Source organism: Oreochromis niloticus, linkage group LG11, assembly GCF_001858045.2.
Source record: "Oreochromis niloticus isolate F11D_XX linkage group LG11, O_niloticus_UMD_NMBU, whole genome shotgun sequence".
Taxonomy (NCBI): Eukaryota; Metazoa; Chordata; class Actinopteri; order Cichliformes; family Cichlidae; genus Oreochromis; species Oreochromis niloticus.
In genome coordinates, this window is record NC_031976.2 from 21,711,542 (window position 1) to 21,731,987 (window position 20,446).

The 20,446-nt window shown below is 41.3% G+C and overlaps 3 protein-coding genes across 6 annotated transcripts; 2 read left to right on the forward strand and 1 right to left on the reverse strand.

Annotated features, from left to right (window-relative positions):
- Positions 1–107: 107 nt before the first annotated feature.
- clk2b (CDC-like kinase 2b) lies at positions 108–7,254 on the forward strand. Of its 2 annotated transcripts, XM_005472625.4 has the most exons (11): positions 108–698; positions 1,263–1,353; positions 1,437–1,503; positions 1,593–1,709; positions 1,785–1,951; positions 3,208–3,302; positions 4,725–4,854; positions 4,936–5,018; positions 5,101–5,180; positions 5,260–5,350; positions 5,438–7,254. In XM_005472625.4, exons 1-11 carry the CDS (start codon positions 633–635, stop codon positions 5,618–5,620), a joined length of 1,170 nt encoding a protein of 389 aa, XP_005472682.1. In that variant the 5' UTR covers positions 108–632; the 3' UTR covers positions 5,621–7,254. The 2 variants fall into 2 exon arrangements, with proteins under 2 accessions (XP_005472682.1, XP_013130257.1); XM_013274803.3 differs by lacking the exons at positions 108–698; positions 1,263–1,353 and having other exon boundaries at positions 1,580–1,709.
- A 507-nt stretch (positions 7,255–7,761) lies between these two features.
- LOC100709185 (retinol-binding protein 1) lies at positions 7,762–12,006 on the reverse strand. 3 transcript variants are annotated; one of them, XM_005472626.4, is made up of 5 exons: positions 11,518–12,006; positions 10,923–11,090; positions 10,420–10,604; positions 8,738–8,839; positions 7,762–8,030 (listed from the first exon to the last, which is right to left on the reverse strand). In XM_005472626.4, the coding sequence occupies exons 2-5, from the start codon at positions 10,996–10,998 to the stop codon at positions 7,977–7,979; spliced, it is 417 nt and encodes a 138-aa protein (XP_005472683.1). In that variant the 5' UTR covers positions 10,999–11,090; positions 11,518–12,006; the 3' UTR covers positions 7,762–7,976. The 3 variants fall into 3 exon arrangements, with proteins under 3 accessions (XP_005472683.1, XP_005472685.1, XP_003450953.1); XM_005472628.3 differs by lacking the exon at positions 11,518–12,006 and adding an exon at positions 11,370–11,511 and having other exon boundaries at positions 10,929–11,090; XM_003450905.4 differs by lacking the exon at positions 11,518–12,006 and adding an exon at positions 11,370–11,511.
- A 5,168-nt stretch (positions 12,007–17,174) lies between these two features.
- On the forward strand, positions 17,175–20,351 carry si:ch211-81a5.8 (complexin-4). Its single transcript, XM_013274796.3, has 4 exons — positions 17,175–17,445; positions 17,692–18,062; positions 18,779–18,866; positions 20,067–20,351. The coding sequence occupies exons 2-4, from the start codon at positions 17,827–17,829 to the stop codon at positions 20,289–20,291; spliced, it is 549 nt and encodes a 182-aa protein (XP_013130250.1). The 5' UTR covers positions 17,175–17,445; positions 17,692–17,826; the 3' UTR covers positions 20,292–20,351.
- Positions 20,352–20,446: the final 95 nt, after the last annotated feature.

Here is a 20,446-nt window from a genome sequence, read left to right on the forward strand (position 1 = left end):
CACGCAACAAAGTATCTGTAGCATGCGGAGGAGGAGGACGGGTGTGGAAAAACATACTGCCGGGGTTAAGGAGGTGCAAGGAGGAGAGTAAGTAAGTTGAGTGAAACTGGATCCACTCAGCCCCTGTGCCCACATCTTGATTCTCATCTGAAAACTTTCTCAGGGGGTTGTGACCAAAGTTTATTCTTAGCGTCTGTCTCAGCTCTCCCTCCTCTCTGTCCGTCTGTTCCTCACTTTTTGTGTTTGTCTGCTTCAGCTGTTGTGTTCGCTTACTTTCAGTGTTTGCCTTTGACTTTTTCTCTATTCTCCCTAAGATATTTTTTCTTCTTTTGTCACTTTCGTGGTGAAGCTTCGGCATCGTGTCTTCCTTTCACTTCTGGTCTCAGCTGACAACACTGCAGGCTATTTTTTACTTTTTCACAACTCCTCGTCCTCCAGTTTGTTCCTGTGCTGCTGCTTGACTATTTATCGTGCCGACCTTGGCGCTTTTCCTCTCCACATCTCCTCATCGCCTTTTGTTCCTGCCGCTACCTCACCTGCATCTCCCCTTCACCTTCGGTGCAGCATCCCTCCATCCGCCTCTCTTCCACTCAGGCTCGTGTTTTCTCTGAGAAGATCTGCACTGCTGTGCGATGGGAAAGACAGAGCTGCATTCTCTGTTTAAGGGTTTTCTGGACTGTATTTGCCTCTGCCTTTCTGTGAGTATCTGCGTTCTTTGAGCATGTTTTTGTGTCTCTTTCTAAGTCTGTGTGATTTACTTTTAACCAGCTGCACTATGTGTTGATCTCTTAAAGATCACCAGCTTTCTAACAATGAATCCCGTGCAGATTGCTTGTGTTTATGTATGTCAGTGGCCCATGTCCTGCGCTAAGTGTCAGTTACTCACATGCTGAGCTTCTAATATTAATAACAGTCTCAGAATGTGGATGGAAATAGAGCCTCAGCTCCTCCAAAGAGAGTCATCTGGCATTTCTTATGAGCCCCCTTTAGGACAGGCTCAGGTCTTTGAGATCAACCTTAATGCATTAATCATGGCTGCATTAGGACAGCCTCGGCAGGAGGAAGTACACAAAGCTGTGGGAGCTTCTGTAACCATGCAAGCTTGAGTGCATGGGTATGTCCAGCTGGTGACCTTTCTCCTTACAGACCCAGAGGTCAGATGTTACTCGGTGTGTTTTTAGGTGGGGTGTGACAGAAGCAGGTTGATGTTTTTTTGATCTTTTGCTCCACCTTGTCATGAATGCGGCTGACTTTGTTTGCAGAAAAGAAGCGGCCAGGCTGCAAACGACAGTGAGAGGGACTCTGAAAATGGTCACCTGATCTACAAAAGTGGTGACATCCTTGACGACAGATGTAGGTTGCACTGCAGATGTAGGAAGAGTAAGCAGCCTCGTTACGGTGCTCCGTCATTAAGCTGATCTCTATCTGTCTTGCAGATGAGATAGTCGACACTTTAGGTGAGGGGACCTTTGGGAAAGTGGTTCAGTGTGTGGACCACAGCAGGTAGGTTTTTCATCAGGAGTTTCAAATTGAATCAATGTGCAATGTGTGTGTGTGGGGTATTTTTTTTAAAAAGCAGTGTTTAAACACAGAGGAGGAAATCAAATCGCATTGAAGATCATAAAGAACCAGGACAAATACAGAGAAGCAGCCAAACTTGAAATCAACGTCCTGGAGAAGATCAGTGAGAATGATCCGCACAACAAACAGTGAGTCTGTGATTGAAACGCCGTCACCCGTTTCATGTGCTTTATGTTTCACCCTCTGTTTCTCTTCCTCATCAGTAACTGCGTGCAGATGCTCAACTGGTTTAACTACTACGGCCATGTGTGCATCTCCTTTGAGCTGCTGTCTCTCAGCACATTTGACTTCTTGAAATCAAACAACTTCCTGCCGTATCCAATTAACCAGATCCGACACATGGCCCAGCAGATCTGCCACGCTGTCAGCTGTGAGTCCAATATGCATCATACAGATTGTGCAGCACCACTTTCCCTTTTCTGCTGCACCTCTGCATCAATTCCAGGGATGAGACTAAGCAGATTAAACACGGAAAATTAGAGCAAGACGCAGGAGCAGTTAGGGCAGTGAGTGATTGATTTCATTCATGATGATTGATATCATTCACTGATTAATTCTAGTCAATAACTGAACGCAATCATTTGCAAATCTCTGTAGTCAGCAGACAAGTCTGCTATTTCTAATTTCATCATATCAAATATTAATTTCATGTTCAGTACAACCATTTGTTATGTAGCCATAACATGGTATCATTTGCTTAATATCATGCTGACAAATTTACTTCAGAATGAGACAGGATGCTGTAAACCATGGCCTACGATTCTCCAAAATAAAAGCAGAGCATGCACTCCTAAATATTCAAACAGCACAAAAGCTGAGCTGCAGCCACAGATTTTATAGAAGATGGGTTCATCCACTGTGACTTCACACATTGGTTTAGATTAGTTTAATGCTACTTTTTTGGTCATTAAAATGTTTTTGTTTTTCATTTTTTGGAGACAAGAGGTATCATATTTTTGGATGCACATGCAATGCACAGATATTGCAAACTAAACCTGAAGCTGGGCTGTACCACACAGGATGTAATAATATTGAATTTCTCTATTAAAAAGCTTTTTTAAAAACTCAAATGCCACTTGGCTCCAGCTGCATGTGTTGGGAGACCTGCCAACCAAAGCAGCCACATCCTTAACTCTAGTATCCAAGTGGACGAGTTATTACAAAAAGGTCGGCTCTGTAGCGTTTTTATGAAAGTGGAAACTATCCACAGAAGCCAAAGGTTTTTTTGTACTGTAAACATGTGTTTTAATACATGGGGTCATGGGGATTGACTTACTTTTGGAACTGGCCTCAAGTGGCCATTAGAGAAGCTGTAGTTTTTGGCAGCTTCACCTCGGGTTCAGTTTTCGGCCCTGGAGGTTACTCCTCAGCTGGAACGTATCGCACCATCAAAGAGTCCCTCTGCTTTAATTAAACCAACACTTCATCAGACAGAGTGGCTTCATTTGGGTTTCTGATATATAATCTTTGTAATATCCTATCTACTAACAGTTAATTAGCTGCTGTAAATCTGTCACATCCAGCTGTCTACAACCAACCAACCAACCAACCAATCAATTGAGATTTGACGTGTGTCTGCTCATGATAAACTTCCTCATTTGGACTTCGCCCCCATTTCCTCTGCAGTTCTCCATGACAACAAGCTGACTCACACTGACCTGAAGCCTGAGAACATCCTGTTTGTCAACTCGGACTACTCCCTCACATACAACGCCGAGAAGGTCAGAAATGGCTGCAGGCGTGAAGGCTGAGCGCTTCAGGGGATGGTAGAAAAAACAGGGATTAATGATGGCAGAAAAATGCAGCTTTTCATTTGGGTGCAAATTTGTTTCAGCAGAACTCAGACACCCACATGTATGCTTTTTATGATCTCATATTTATCCAGGAAGGCTGCAGCTTGTTTGTTGACCTTTGCAGGAAAATGTGTGGCATCTCTAAGACATATTGCTGATTTTTTATTTATGGAAATCTCCACTTTTTCTTAGTTTTTCACAGCCACATGAAAAAGAAAACTAAATACACCCTTACTGCTTCCTGTTAAATCAGGATGTCCAAGCTTATTAAACTTTATGACAGCAGCATGGCTTAGGTTTGCATCTGAACAAATCACACGGCTTCTGGACCAATGTCCTGTGAACAGACAAGACCAAAGTGGAGACACAGTGCTGCATTTAGCAAAAAATGACACAGCAACAGCTCATACTGACTGTCATGCACAGTGATGGAGGGGAGACGAATTGGGCTCGACTGAATGACCTTGCACTCATTAAGTTGACTGTGAAGAATTTTGTATACCAAAGTATTCTAGAGTCAAATATAGGATCAGATGAAGCTTGGCTGAAATTGGTCCCAAACGCACCAGCCTGTCTGCAACAGAGTCAAAGTGTTGCAGGCACACAGACCAAGTGCTGACCTCTAAGTGGAGCTGTGCATAAACATAATTTGAAGCAAGTCAGAAAACAAACTTCAAGTCGTTGCTGCTAAAGGTGGTCCTGTTTAAAGCCAAGCACATGAATCATAGGGTGCACTTAGTTTTTATATGTTTTAATTAGCCAAGACTGTTCAGGAGAGAAACACATACTGTATAAGACCGATTTATGGGCTCAGAGCTGTTTTTGATATTAGGGAAAACAAGCTTGTTGACTTTCTTGGAATGAGTTAAATCCACCAAGCAGGGTTTTTTAAGGTTACCTGGGTTAACTGAGATGTTGTGAGACGTTGATTCAGTTAGTTAATTGAGATGTTTAATCTAATTAGTTTAATCCAACCAAAAAAGAAGTGGGAGATTATCTGCTGGTGGGGCTGTGTCACGAAGGGCATCTGCTGTAAAATGCAACCAAATCAAACATGCAGAGCTACCAGCTACAGTGACCCCTTGTGCACATGGAAACAGCCGATGGTAGCGTTTTTGTTGTTGCTGTTTTTCTAATCTAATAGACTAGTTCTTGTTTTGTCCTACCGTGTTGCAGTATTGTAAAATTGTTCATAACTTTTTATGTTATTTTCATCACATTAGCTCAAGCCTAATGCTCTCTCTCTTTTTTTTTAATCAAAGCATATAAATAGCAGGAAAATACAAAGATTATACTTTAAATGAGCAAAGTTGGGAGGGTTTACAGTGTTTTCACCTGTCGCCCATTTAGAAGTGCAATGAGAGGCGGGTAAACGACACCACAGTGCGGCTCGTCGACTTCGGCAGCGCCACCTTTGACCACGAACACCACTCTGTCATCATCTCTACTCGTCACTACCGAGCCCCAGAGGTCATACTTGGTAAGAAATGTCATTTTAGCTCGGGGAGTATCCAGGACCCGTCCAGTCCAGTTGGTAACAAAGCTCTTCCTTCTTCCACAGAGTTGGGTTGGAGTCAACCGTGTGATGTGTGGAGTATCGGCTGCATCCTGTTTGAATACTACAAAGGGTTCACACTCTTCCAGGTCACACATTCGACATAAAAGTGAGATGAACCTTATCTTTTTATTTGTCATGGTCTTCACTTCCTCTTGTGTCCACTTACAGACTCATGACAACAAGGAGCATCTTGCTATGATGGAGAGAATACAGGGACCGATTCCTCAGAGGATGATTCAGAGGAGCAGGTATCCCGCTCATGCACCCTCTCATTGTCACAACACTCTGAAACACTTTGATCTGACGAATCTTCAATTTGATTCTCAGAAAGCAGAAGTATTTCCACCGTGGACATCTAGACTGGAACGAGTGCTCCAAAGCCGGACGCTACGTCAAATCCAAATGCAAACCGTTAAGGGTGAGCCGCGGGCAGGCGGACCACAGATAAGCATTATTTGCTCAGTGCCCACCATTTGAATATAATCTCTCTCTCCTTGTTTTACAGGAATACTTGTTATCACACGGGAGAGAGCACCACCATTTTTTCGATCTCCTAGAGAGGATGCTGGAGTACGACCCCTCAAAGCGTATTTCTCTTTCCTCTGCTCTGTGCCATCCCTTCTTCCAGCCCCTCCATCATCCAGGAAGAAGTCAGGGATGGAGGAACAGCTGTGACATGAGCAGATGACCTTTGGTAGACGCTTAACCATATGTGGACCATATGGGGAGGGTGTTTGCAAGTTTATTTTTAATTTAAGCTTTTAAAAAAAATTGGTTTAAGTTATTTGAGTTAAAGACAGTTATTTGAGTTGACAGCTAACAGTGAAAGAGAAAGTCTGAAAGCATCATTGTAAGCAGCTTCTCAGATAAATGGAAGTTTGAACAGTTACAGCTGATTGAGCTGGAAGAGAGAAAGGAGAGAAGCACTACAAAGGCAAATCAGTGGGATTTCTGTTGTATTGCTCATTTCCTTTCAAGTAGGGAAAAAAATTAATTTAGCAGACACGTTTGTCTAAAGGTGCTAGCAATTTTTTTCTGAGCATATGATTTTTATGTTTGTTTGCTTTTCTATGCTTCTGTTAAAATTGTCTTAAAATTGTTTACACGCTTGTCAAGTATGGAAAGACTTGACAAATACAACCTATGTGACATTGTAAAAATCCAACAGTCTCAGCCTTAATGTACCCCCCAAAAACAGAGGTAATGAGTCTATAGATATTATTTAGAATAAATGTGATTTTTTAAGTGTAATTTTCAAGTTTGTAGTTTTGTTTAATTATATAAAACATTAAAAAAAATAAAAGAATTATATATAACATTAAAAAAGGAAACAATTGAAAACTATAAAAGTTATTTGCTTTTACTTTTTTTTATGCTGTACTTTTTATATTGGGGGAAAAAAGATGAAGAAATGGCACAGGTGCCAAATGTTAAACTACTAATGGAGAACTGACCTTAACAAGCAAATCAACTGAAGGAAATATTACATCTTAGGCTTGTGTGATGATCAGAATTATGATTAAGGTGACCAGATGCCATGTCTGAAAGTCTCATCGCCAACTTAAAAAGAAAAATATAATAAATCAAAAATGAATCTAGCATGTAAAGGCCAACTAAATTAACCTGTTATGCAGTCGTCCTTATTTAACCCTATATTCATGTTCTTATATTAGCTATATCTAAAAAAACATTAGATTAGATTTTTAGTCAATTGTAACACACATGCACTGTGTCACTTCATGCCATATTCCCCCATCTGTGAAACTGAAATATAATTTTAGCTAAAAGACAAAAATTGTATTTCTCAGTATAAACTGCCAAATCATTTTCTTTGTGGTAGGTTCCATCAGATTAAACAAGCCGCTAACTTTTTGGTGACTTCTTGCTCTGATGGGACAGGCTAACCTCCAGTTAAATATAATAAAAAGCCTTCTCTAAACAAGCAAAAAACAAAACAGAGTTTAGGAAAGTGCAGTGAAAATGTGGGACTTTGCTTTGTGGGAGATGCGATAAAACTCCTGCGGAGTCCCACAAAAAGAGGGACATCTGGTCACCCTAGCAAAAACACTGAAGTTTGGAAACAGGTTATCTAGTAATGGTTATAACAAACACAACAGACGTCGTCTTCGTGCTAATAGAAGAAACATGTTCTAAAATTGGAAATTTTAAAGGGAAAAAAATAAAAAGTATTCAGATATGTCTAACATTTGGAGGACATGTTGTATTTGAAAGCTGAAGATGTATGATCCTTTCAGTTTTGTGCTTGCAGTCACTTTATGGCAATTTTTATGTTTTCTGTAATAAATTTTGCATAAAATAGCACCTTCAGTCATTGAATGAATTCAATTTTTCATGTTTTGCTTGCAACCTTTCAGTTCATCACTCATACATACAGACACTACTGACTCTCAGGCCTCCTCTGGCATCTTGATTGAGTGCAGCTCAGCAGAGAGCATGGTCACTCTGCTCAGTGTGAGCGTGTACTCGCCAGTTTTCCCTCTTCAGCCTTGGCACAGCTGAAAGCGAGTGCAGGAGGCAGGACTCATGACGCCCACTCACTGGCAGTGAATGCACCGCACATTTAGGTGTTCTACTGTCACACAGGCGCAAGGCGACATCACACAGACTTTGAACCAGGAAGCCGGAGGTTAAAGATCAGCTAGCGTCCGATCCGACTGTGCCAGACAGTTTTCACATGCACTTCCATTTGGTAATTTCTGTAGAAGTTCAGGGCTCCAGTGCAATAATGCATAAAAATCACTTTAGATATGAAGATGCAGCAACCCCCCCCCCGAACACACACACACACACACACACACACACACCTTATCATTTAAAATAATAAACATGACAGATGCATCACTTCTTTATAAGATACAAAAGCTCTACAACTCTCTTCTCTCAGAACAATGTTTTTTTCCACAAATATTCAGGTTTGCTGTTGTACTTCAAATATATTGTTAATAAATAATGCTATAAACACGACTCTCGTACCGGCTACCTTTAAAATGAGACTATTCACTGTAAAACATTTTTCAGTGACTTCATTCAGCCTTCTTGAAGACTTGCTTTGCTGTGACGCCTTGAACTCTCATTTCCTGCAGAGACGAGGCGGAGAAGAAGAGGAAAAAAAAACACGAGGTGAGATGAATGGTGAGAAGCAACAAGAACATTTGGCACATTAAAGACGAGCACAAAACTGGGATTGTATCCAGAACACCCCCCTCACCCCCCTCATCAGCTCATGCTTTGACCTCATAATCCGTCTTCTACTCTTTCACCATCTATTCATCAGGTCTTTTCAGCCCGCTCCCACTTTCCTCCTCCACCTCTTCATTAGTCCCTCACTGTTCCCTTTGTGTAACCTCTGAAACCGTCGCTGGTATTCCCCAGCATATTGAGTTTAGCATCGGCAACACTTTCTCTAAATTTGTGAGAGCTTTTTAGGGGATAATGCTGATCGTTTGAAAACTTAACCAGCAATGAAAGATGTGCTAGAACAAATGTGCCTCTGAGCTTCTGTAGCACTTGTGCATTCAGCTTGTGTGTACTCCTTTGTCAGGTGATGGACTTTCCCCTTTTAGGCACATACAAACTCCACTGACCTCTTAATAAAAACCTTTTCTCACAAAGACGGTAACAGAATTAGCCAATGAATAACTTCTAAAACCTGCCTTATTTGCATACCCTCCCTCATTTAGCATATCAGTTTCTCCATCACTTCCCTTTAAGCTTTCATTTTCCTTGTTCCCTCTTCCTTGCTTTCTCTCTGCACTGGCCTCTTGTTCCCCTCGTACATCCTTACCAAATGCAGCTTGTCGCCCTCCAGCCAGTGCGTCCAGCCTCGTCCCTCTTTCTCGCCTCGCTGTACACAAACCAGCTTGTCTCCATCCCAATCTACTGTAGTCTGTGTAACCACAGAGATGCCATTAGTGTGAGACATTAGCATGTAAAGTAGCCCACTCAACACTCAGCCACACAAAGAGACAAGAAGCTTTGTGCGGTGCAAAAAGGGGAGACTAATACAGTGATGCATGAAAGGTCATGGACCCTTTAAAATATACTTAATTTTTTCAAAGACGTGACCAAAAAAATCAGATTTTTAGATATTTGTTTAAAAATTACATGAATATATTTGTATTTATGTTTTATAAAAAATGATCCAATATTATATCTCTAAATGTAAGAGCTCATGAACCTTTGCATCTTTTGTATCATGTGACTCCCTGTAGACAGCAATAACTAAAAAAAAAGAACAGTTAAAGATAAATGTTTGGGCTTTGACTTTCCATAACATTATCTTTGTTCTCCTTAACCTCACTATGGTGAGTCTTGTGAGTCTGGGGTGATTTTTTTGTTTTATGACCCACATTCTCCTGAGATTTATCCAACTACAGGTATCCTGTCACCTCCTTCAGAATTTTCTTGTGTAATTAGGATTTCATTGGTTCATCGAGCTGTTTGGGACTAAATGCAGCAAAACAGACCCAAAACATGACGCCACCATCGCCATTTCCTTTATCCAAACAGAAGACTTCTCATTTCATACTAAGAAGTTCTACTTCAGCATCATCTATACATGAATTCTAGTTCAAACAGCCTTCTGGTTTCCCAGTGAGATCTTTAGCAATCTGCAGGTGGAGTTTGCGCCCCTACGATGGACACAATCGCCATGTTCTGCTGATGTTAGACTCAGTAACCTGAACACTGTCACTGTTATCGAGACGAACTCTTTAAGGATGGTTTTAAAACCTCTCCAGACTGATGAGCATCAGTAAATCAATAAATCAAATCAATACATCATTTTCTGAGGAACCTCCTCTGTTTGGGCCATGACACACTTCCCATTTCTGAAGACTCAAGCATTTTACAAGCAAAGTGGTAAAAGCCACAATTACACGAGTCCTGGCTGGCAAATGTGCACAAACCCCGCCTCGGGGTCGTATTACATTTTAAACATTTCACTAAATGCTTTAAAAATTCTTCACCATAAGGAGGGCAATCCCGGGCACGACCAACACATGTGTGTCAGATCTGCTGTCTGGACTCTCACCGAGGACATTTCGGGTCAGCGTTTGGATAAATCCTTACTAATCTAGCATTAGTTAAGTGAACACTTTGCACCAGCAAAGACAGATGATTAGCGCACCAAGTTTAGGACAGAGTTCCACGGCTCATCAGTTAAAGTTATCCCCAAGTCAGTGTCCCAGGCTCAGACAGTCAGTGGAGCATGGATTAAGGTTACTGATAAATTCATAAATCTGGGATATCAGTCCGCTCTGTTTAGCATTCAGCTGAAGAATATCATCATAGCCCATCACTGAATGGTTATTTGGGAAGGAGCTGAATGTCTTTTTTAAAGTTTCTTATTCTGGGATTTTAAACAACAACAACGAGTGGTTATGGAATAATCCCAACGGGAGATGTACAGATTTTACTCAAGTACCTAACCTTCAAAGCAAACTTTGGAAAAAACAAAACACACACCTGACAGGTACGGCCATCCACTATCCTCAGGTCCTCAGTAAATTCTTTTCCAATATTAAAATCCATGCTGAAATTCTTGAAGGTAGTGAGTGTGTTGATTTTCATGGCTCCTGTCTCCGGGTCATGGATGATCTCTTTAGTGGGCTTCAACATACACACGATCTTCCTCAAAGCAACATTAACATCTGGGAGAAAAGAGGGAAAGATTTTGTAAGCCACACTTATGGGGGGGATCTTTTCTACCTCAGACACTGCAGGTGGAGTGAACACACACTTGTGAGGGTGTAAGTGGGTCAAAGGTGGTGATTTCATTACACTAATGCTGCTGGGAAATGTAGACAGTCCACATCACTAAATCAGATACTGAAGATTATAAATCAGTCAACATATAAACAATTATTTAAAGATAAAAGCATGAAAGACGAATGTTAAATTAGAGGGTTTTACCCATTAAACATTTGATGGTAATAATACTATAAAATATGCTGCATAAAGACTGGTACCTAAACCTGTCAGGTAGGCGTCCATATTCTCCTGCTCCACCATATGATAGGTGCCGGAGTAATTAGGTTTAGTCATTTTTTCCTTAAGAAACTCCAGAAATTACTGCTTTTCCTTGTTCTGGTTTTTCCTCCAGTCCCGTCTGGATCCCACGGATCAGCTGCCGAATTCTGTATGGAGTGAAATTAGTCCCAAAGTGACAAGACCAAGTCTGAACCAAGATTAGTGTACAAGCATTTGTGCGTAAATTCTAAGCCCTGGCAAATACCTGCTCCAATCGAAACACAAATACAGAGTAATCTAAAGAGATGCCATAATGTGATTAAATAGTAATAATTTACACACATTTAAGCTAAACTTCACAAATCTGCTATTTTAGCTTTTTACTTCCAGCTTCCAGCGCGCACAAATGTCTACAAATACTTGTGATGTTCTTTTCGCTCACTTACAGGTCGTTAAATAGCCGTGCACGAATCGCCTGTTGATCGCAGAAGTCTAATCATCACTTCTGCTGTGAACCTTTGTACAGCTGACGACGTAAGCTACGTAACTGACCGACGTAGTTGCCAGCTTTTGCGTGGTGTTCCCTGTAATTACCTTATCGTCTGTCCCGGTGTTTTATATGCGGTGTCAGCCACGATGGAAACAAATAAAATGCCGGGGCTTTCCCCCTCTTGGGTCCCCACTCTTTGTAGTGGTCAGCTGCTTTTTTTGTCCCCCCCGGGGCTAATTGTTTGTCCCTCGCCACCCCCCGGCCCCCTTCCACTTCTTTGTATATTTCATCACATCCATACTGATTGCCGAAACTATCTCCCTAACATCTCCATCCACCCCTTTTCCTCCCTTCCCTTTTCCACTTATCCAATTCAAGGTTTGTGAGTCTTTATACTGAGTTGATGATTATTATTATTCTCGGTGATAAATTCAAAAACTGCGGCGAACAGGTAGCCGGAAATGCATAGGAGGGATCCACAGGCCAATCACAGCAGCTGCCAGCACTTTCGACGCCACCTGTAGTTACATTTCCAGTAAGCTGGTGCACGTCTGGTTACGACGTCCCTACACATAAGTATAAATCCCCCGTGACATGCACAGATCCCGTCACACGACGTGGGCTTTGGAGACAATTTTTAAGCTGCCAAATGTAAGCTGCTTTCAAGTGAGGGTGGAGAACTGGGACATCTGAGCTTCATGTGTTTTTCATATATCATCCCTCGACTAGAAAACGAGTAATAGCCTGTGAAAGTTAATATGTGGTTTAAATAACCTGCACTACATGCTGGATGTTCTTCCGTTGTAAAACGGCCTCCTTCTCTTAAGCGAGTGTAGGATAACTCGTCCTCATTTTTGAATATAGATTTAATCCAGGTGATGTAGAATGACTACATCCAGGCTCCTATATGGCGTCTGTAATCTTAAATCAGGGAATTCCACGGGAAGCCCAAATGTCCCAGTTTTCTGTTAGTACGTGAATGCTGCTTACATTTGTGGATCTGTGTGGAAGCTGGCACCCTGAAGAGAGTCTCAAAACCCCACGTGCACATGTGACGTGATCTATAAATCTCCCCGTATCAGTCTAGGTGTGTGTAAACACTCGTCTAGTCATCTAAATGAGGCTCAGTTCACCCGATGCCACACCGGCCATTGTCACCATAAGGAGAAAAACCGAAGACCTCACTGCTTTTTATATAGGTGGGAGTCACCAAACACCCCAAGATACCATATCATTGAGATTTATAACATTTTGCCATATACCGAGTATTGCAATAACATATTTAAAGGATCTAGCACCTTATTGTTAAACTGCAAAGTATGTCCTCAGAGTTAAACTTTGTCATCGTCTCTTTATCAAATAAGATAGTTATCTCACTTCACTTTTTTTTCCAAGCATGCCAGCACTAAATCATGCCAAAAGAGGGAGTCAGTTTGCTATCAGTCTGCAATTGAATGGGGTCAAGTTAGCAATTACATGTAATTTGTTTCTGATAATACAGTAATAATAATGGGAAACCATTTAGTCGACCCTCAGACTAGTCTAGTTCTGCCTGAGGTCTCTTTTACTGAAATTCAAGTTAGTCCTTCTCACTGTTGCTAAGGTCTGATTGTTGGGGTTTTCTCTGTAGTCTCTTTGGCTTACAATGTAAAATGCTTGGAGGTGATTGGTGTCGTGATTTGGCATTATATAAATAAATGTGAATTGAATAGTCACATAAGGTTGCAACAGTAATGTAAAAAAATAATTAATACAATCACCAGGCAGCCAATATTTGTTTATTTTTTTGGTTGATTGAAGGAGGTTGCCGTTCTATTTTTCCTCCTGTGACTGAGCAATTAGCTTGCTCCGAATTAGGAATTAGGTTTTGTCAAGCTGCTTGTGTCCAGTGTGGGATGGTTTTTCGTTTGAGTTAATTTAATGTAAGTTTACTCAGCTAACGTTGTCTCAGGATGGTGCTGCATGAGATTTTTCATTGTATTCTGAGAGAAATATCCAAATTCGGTGTTCTTGTATAGATACATGCAAATATTGCAGTACTACGCTTGATTTTTGTCTCAAACACTTGTTTTTCCAAACACTTCCTTGTTTCCAAAGTAGTCGCCACAGTAGCCTCGGGATCAGAACTAGAAGTAAACTAGCTTGTGTCGCCTTCTGCTCTCAGGATCTTTTGCATGTTAACAACTACACCACTGAGGGTAAAAGTTAGATTTAGGGCTAAGTTGCAGTAAGGGTCAGTGGCATTCACCTGTGATGGTGAAGGTTAGGGTGACGTGCTAAGTAAGGTATAATGTCAACCAGTGTGTATAAGTGTGTGAGAGAGCTTTTCATGGAAGTCACTCCCCCAAAAAGCAAAAAGAGCCACTTAAAGGATTTTCAGGGAGATCAGTGTTCAACATGTGACAAAACAACACTGGCATACACGTGAACACACACACACACACACACACACACACACACACACACACACACACACACACACACAACATTGATATTATTATATCAATTTTGTCTTCCTAATGAGAAAGCTGGAGAATATGAACATGGAAATGTTCAGTAATGTTTCCCCTTTGTTCTGTTCATTAATTGTACTGGCTGACACAGGACCACCTCGAGCTATCGCCATTCAGTAGTAAAAGGCAAAACTTTGGATTGGTAAACAGATCTCAGGTCTGCATGAGCTCTGGGGTGGGGGGCGTGGCTTCCCTCTGTGATCTTGTTAAAGTATTAAAGCTTCCTCACCTGTTAGAAATTAAATTGGTCTGGGCACCAGAGGAGGAAGAGTAAGGGGAGAGGGTTGTGGAAATGAGTGAGGGACTTCAAACAGGTTGGTTGAAGTGTGCGTATGGGCTCTCGGTGCCAAGTAGGGCATTAGAGTAGGTCAGAGAGCAGAAAACTCACTGTGGAGTCGTTCCAAGACATTCAAACAAATGTGCCAAAATAAGAAATCAGGAGAACAGCTGGAGCACATTTCTAAAAAAAAAAAGAGGACACACTGAGATCTAAGTAACCCCATTTTACATTCAACAGTAGTATATAGTTATATTTAATAAATAATATATCATGGTGTTGTAAGCAGATAAGTTCTTTATAATGTATTTTTTAGAAACTGGAGACAAATGATAACATTTAAAGTCATATTCAAACTCGTTTTTCCTCCTGTTAGTAGTAATGATAGTTATTGGTAAAAATATTTTGCTAATTCAGATCCTGATTGTTTATTATTGAGTTATAAACTCTTTAGCAAACATTATAGTGCATGTAAATTTTAGAATACAGTGATTTCAAATGTTAGGTTCATATGCAGGTTCTTTCACACATTCACTGTTAAGGCAGTTTATCTTCAACAGAAACTTATTTGCAAATTGTAGTTGGTGGAAATGAAATGAATTAAACACAGCATCAATTCAGGAAGCAGAAAAGTCAGGCTCAGGAAAGAATTATGCCAGATTATTTCAGAACAACTGATTTCAGTTTCAGCTGATGGCTCAGCCAAACCCCGCCCCGTCCAATTTGCTATGTAATGGAGAGCACATCATTGGAAGAGAATTAGGCTGTTTATAAGCTCCTTCTTTTCATTCTGTGTCCAGCATAATTAATACCTGTTGCCACTGAAGGGGAGTCTTGCTGCTGCTCTCTGTGTACTCATATGGAAGTGCAGGAAAGTCCCAGAGCAGCCGTACTTGACATGCAGCCAATGACTCACCCTCAGCATCTAATTCTGGGTCAGGCTGACCTGCTATCACTCTCAGAGGTCTCTCTCTTCCTCTTTCCCTTTCTCCTTTTCTCTGTAGGGATGTGCCTGCTTGTTTTGCAGGTGTTGAAACAGGTGTGTTGGGGTCAAAGCAGAGCCTCACCAGCTGCAGCCAGTTCTTTAAATGAGACCGCTACATATCCTCAGAACTGATGTTTCCACTCTGCCAGGTTGGTGTTTCTGTGACCATGTCTCTTATTACTTTTGCTAAATGTTTGGATAGATTCCCTGAGGCATCCTGTCTTTAGTGTTTTGCAGTCTCCTCTGGTCTGGCTTCAGTGTCTCTCTCAGCAGCCAGCACACTAACCTCTCCCTCGCATCTTCAGGCTCTCAGCCATCAGCTCAGCCTCCACATCTGGCTTTGTTCTTGCCTGCTGGCAACCCCTGGCCCTCTGCCCTTCCATCAGAGATTTATAATAAATCAGTTTGGCCCACCCCCTGCCTCATGATCTGTGTTTGCCCATGGTTTGTAGGTCACCATAACAACACTAATAAATGCACAGACCAGTCACTTAACATGATGTTGCAATCATTCCCCAGAGATTTTGGTTCATATTGACGTGGTAACATTGTCTGGCTGTACAATGCACATTGAGATCCAGTGACTTTGGAGTCCATTTGAGTACAGTCCAGCAACAGACACAAACCGAACTGCTGAAATAGCTCATTTGGAGGAACGTTAGGTCCCTGGTTCAATCTCAGGTTTCAGCAGTGGAAGGATAACTGTATGGAAACGCTCCCCATTGATTTAATAAAGGATTGTGTTTCCAATTGTACTGAGATGCTTTTATGTGATTGGCAATTAGATATCTACCTTAATTAGTAGTTGAATTGGGGTACTTAATACAATATTTGCTAAATATGTGATACTGTGACTAGCTAGAATTATTTTTCTCTGTGTGTATTTCAGTGTTGTATCTCCCATTAAAAGACTGTGTCTACGTGCTTAAATGCACAGAGGTGCAGCCACGTGACTGGCTGCTTAGATATTCATGTTAACGAGTTGTTTTTACAGGAGTGCCTAATACACCTGTAACAATCCTAATAACAAACAATCCTCTTTGTCTGTAGTGATCCTAAGTGAAACTGAACAGAGTGAAACTGAACAGAGAGGAAAGAAATGACCTGGTGAAGGTTGTTTTTTTAGGTTTTGTTTTTTACACTCATGCCCTCTGCCTCACTCACAATACTATTTCTGCTGGGAAGCTGTCTTTAAGTAATTTGATTGCATGTAAATTTTCCATGTAATTTGTTACATAAATAGAAGGTAAAATGTTACATTTACTGGAATCTAGTTTGGTTTACCGATCACATTCATTTATTCAAGAGTCTTGCTTCAATTTTTAATGAGGGTGAAAAATCCTTTTTTTGAGTGCATATATTAAAAAAAAAGAAAAAGAAATTAGGAGTAATGTATTACACTGCAACTTTTAAAACTGTTTGTGGATTAAAAAGTCTATGATGCAGGAAATTATGCTCTCCCTTTAAACAAACTTCAGCGCTGATTGTTTGGTGGAGAGACTGAGGGAGACCGGAGGGTGACCCCACTCTGTCCCCTCCTTTCTGACAGTGTGCACAGTTGCACAGTCCAGCTGTCAGTACGTTTCTGATCTCCCACTGACTCAAATACTTCTCTTTAAGGCCGGACTCTTTCTATCCAAGTTTCATTTCTTCTTTCCCCATCTTTGATCATCTTTAATCCACAAATATTTAGTGAACTAAATACTAACAGGATTCTTGTAAGAAAAAAAACCTGTCACTGTTGCATTTATTCTCCCATTTTCTGAACTATGAAAACAACATGGATTAAATGGAGCTACGCAGGAGCACAAATGAGTCTATAAATATATGAACAATGCTGATGTCATTACTGTGAATGCATGTGTGTGTCACTCAACATCACGTCTAAAGCTTCAACCCTGACACGTGACTCATCAGGTGCGTTCCCTGCCATGGCTAACAAGATTCCCCTCATTAAGTCCCTTAGGTAGTAATCTGTGTGGCAGAGTTGGGTTTAGTGAAATGTGAAAACGATTCTGAAGGAGGGAAAGAGGGAAGGAGAGGCTGAAACCTCAATGGAAAACAGTGATTTTGTCCTGTGAAGGCCAGGAAGTTGAAGGCTTAACATCTCGTGGAGAATCTACTGTTTTTTATTCTTGTTTTCCCCACTTTTTTAAAAGCTTTAGGGATTGGCTGCTGGTGGTGAAGGCCATCTGTCTGGGTGCTTTATCTGGATTTTATGGTGTGAGCCTTAGGCCAACTGTGGCCACCTGCATGGGTAAGATAACTGTGGACAGGAATAGCATGGTAAACCCAGTTTGTGTGTAAATCATTGGTAATAGACCCTGAACATTAGCCTGTTCAGCATGTTAGTTTGGCATTTTCCTGTTTTGTCATCACATAGTTTCCGTTTTTCTGATTTACTGCCCTCTTTAACCTCATCTAGATGATAAACTCTCCATCAGTGTGTTTAACCTTTCTGAGTGTCTGAGCCTTGTCTGACTGCCGTCCTTGTCCTTGGCAGGAGTTATTGCTGCGAGCCGTCAGACTGCGTGTCCTGATTTTCTCGTGTCAGAGCAACACAACATGAGGGAAGGCGAAAGCCACTGTAAATTCACCTGTCATCTGACGAGGAAATAGGGTGCGTGTGGGGTACATCATGGAGTCTGTGGTGAGATTAAAAAATTCCCTGAGCATGCCCATCAGGAAGCTGACCAGCTGTGTGTCGGAGGTGAAGGGGAAGAAGCTGTGTGCCAAACGTAGGAACAAGAGGGGGAGATGCGGCGGGAGCCGAGGAGGATGCGTCAAGTTGGGCAAAACGTCTCCCCCCCGAGCTGCATACCCCAAAGATCTGTCTATCATTTGCTCGTACCAGACAGAGCTGGAGAAGGAGAGGCAAGTAATGCTCTGTATGGGATGTGGAAATCGTCATGCAGGGGTGAAGGAAGTATTCACATACTTTAAGTAAAAGGGGCTTTTGTAAACATGAAATATTACAAGTAGCACTCTTACCACACAAGAATTTCTCTTCAATGAAAGAGAAATTATGAAACATAAACAGACGAAGCACAACAAACAATGCTGATGCCACATTATGTGCGAGAGAGAGTGCGGCCCTGAGTAGTTCATCTGGGGCATGATGTGCCTCATCAGGCATCATTAGCGGACCGCCCGCCCATATCAGCTGATTGCTGTGTAGTGTAACCACAAACTGCCTCCAAGACAGTGGGAGGGGCATCAGAAATGGAAACCACAAGTACCACAAAGCTGCACAAGGACCTGAGTAATATAATTATTTTGTGCCATTACAAAAGACAGGCAGGGTTGCTTCTTGGATGCATATTATGAACAGGCGTTTTATCATTTCCAGGTGAAAATGGGAAAAAGACACACATGAAATCAAGTTTTGCCTGAGTTACATGTAATTCATCTGCAAACTGAAATCAAAATCCCCTCAGTTCACCTCATTTTGTCAATTTCGCACTGTGCTCTCATTGCAGGAGGCAGCTGAGACGAACGAAGGAGTTAATTGTTGTCACCTGTGCAGAGAGATTTTTATTTTCTGCCTGCAATATCTGAGCTGTATTTATGTTTGTCTGCTGTGTTGATAGAAAGCTGCGGGAAGCCACGAAGGCCCAGAAGAATGCAGAGAGAGCAGCGATGAGAGCTCATTTCAGGAGAAAATATCAGCTGTCTGAGGTCTGTGTTTGGAAGAAAATAACAATATTTATCCTCTAGTTTTGTGTAAATTGGACAGTTTTCCCCTCATACACGGTACTGTTTGGTTTTTTTGTTCCTTTAACAGAGTTGAATTGAAACTTTACAAAGCGCTGCATCCTTCTGTTCAGTACTCTCACACACCAGTTTTAATTTTCTTCAAAATATAACGTTTTTTCAACTTCACTGAATTAATTTAGATAAAATGTCAAATAACCACAAATGATGTACTGCGTAATTCTTCTGAATTTAGGATTCAGGGTTCAGCAACCAAAAAATGCTTACCAGTTCAAAATGAAACTTGCTGCGTCAAAGAAAATGAGAAGATATACTTTAAGTATTTACTTGATAAATTCCCTCAGGGGAAAAAATTGGACACAAATCATGAAAGAAAAACGAAAAAAAGGGCAGCACGGTGGGGTGGTGGTTATCGCAGTCAGAAGGCCTCGGATTCAAATCCTGACTTTCTAGTCCAGTCTGGTCTTCTGTGTGGAGTTTGCATGTTCTCATGTCTGTGTGGGTTCTCTCTGGGTACTTTAACATCCTCCCACAGTTCAAAAACATACACGGGATTAGGTTAATTGATTCTAAATTGACTGTAGGTATGGGCGTGAGATTGAATGGTTGTCAATTTCTCTGTCATGCCCACATTCACACCTGCGACCAGTTCTGACTCACCTGTTAACCTAACACAAACACCTGGAAGCTGGAGTATCCACAGAGAAACTATGTATGTACAGAACATGAAAACTCCACACAGGGCCCCAGCTGGCTGGCGGATTTGAACCCTGCAGCCACTGTGCATTATGAAATTTCATCATCAAACATCATGTTAATATCGTTTGCTCAGTACTTATAAATCTATCTCAATGCAGTTTCTGTTTTTCCTTTTGCAAACACTTCTCCAACAACAAGATGTAGCGCATCTTGATGCAACTATGGTTATACTGCATAAAAAAAACTTAAAACTCAAACTGTTATCACTTCAGATGTGTTTGCAGCCTTTGCAGAGGTATAGCCAACCCCCAACAATACAATAGTAGGCCTACTCTGTACAGGCATTATCCATGTGTGCCAACTTGTATGTTACTGCAGAATAAGAGATGTAGAGCTATTTATACATTTTTATTTTTTTCAGCATGTTCAACCCTGTAACCCATTTGTTCTTCCATCATCCTTCAGAACGCGAAGGACACAAACCACCTGAGGTCAGTCGGAGGCAAAGTGTCACTCCCCCACGAGCTATCGACAATAATTCATCCTGAAACCAAAACCAAGGACGATGGCTTCAACCTGCTGAGTGCCTTTCAAGGCCTCAGCTTCAGCACAGCGGTGCTCACAGGGAGGAAACGCAGCGGGACGCCTACTCCTGCACCAGCAAATGGGGGATCTTGTAAAATCATGTGATCAATATGTAGTCACAGCAATGATTATTACACTCTCTTAATAAAAAGAACAGCATGGGAATTTATGACTGCTGCTTTTATCTAAACTGAAGTCAGTTTTCTTCTTACATAGCTCTGATAACTTGTAACAGGTGAATAAGTCACCTGTTTTACTTA

Excerpts from the sequence above, each read along its gene's own strand:
- clk2b (XM_005472625.4), top strand. The coding sequence starts at position 633 with ATGGGAAAGACAGAGCTGCATTCTCTGTTTAAGGGTTTTCTGGACTGT. Across the intron at positions 699-1,262 it reads GTATTTGCCTCTGCCTTTCT|AAAAGAAGCGGCCAGGCTGC; the intron begins GTGAGTATCTGC and ends CTTTGTTTGCAG. Across the intron at positions 4,855-4,935 it reads AGCCCCAGAGGTCATACTTG|AGTTGGGTTGGAGTCAACCG; the intron begins GTAAGAAATGTC and ends CTTCTTCCACAG.
- LOC100709185 (XM_005472626.4), bottom strand. The coding sequence starts at position 10,998 with ATGACTAAACCTAATTACTCCGGCACCTATCATATGGTGGAGCAGGAG. Across the intron at positions 10,605-10,922 it reads CGCCTACCTGACAGGTTTAG|ATGTTAATGTTGCTTTGAGG; the intron begins GTACCAGTCTTT and ends CTTTTCTCCCAG. Across the intron at positions 8,031-8,737 it reads AGGGCGACAAGCTGCATTTG|GAAATGAGAGTTCAAGGCGT; the intron begins GTAAGGATGTAC and ends TCGTCTCTGCAG.
- si:ch211-81a5.8 (XM_013274796.3), top strand. The coding sequence starts at position 17,827 with ATGGAGTCTGTGGTGAGATTAAAAAATTCCCTGAGCATGCCCATCAGG. Across the intron at positions 18,063-18,778 it reads ACAGAGCTGGAGAAGGAGAG|AAAGCTGCGGGAAGCCACGA; the intron begins GCAAGTAATGCT and ends CTGTGTTGATAG. Across the intron at positions 18,867-20,066 it reads GAAAATATCAGCTGTCTGAG|AACGCGAAGGACACAAACCA; the intron begins GTCTGTGTTTGG and ends ATCATCCTTCAG.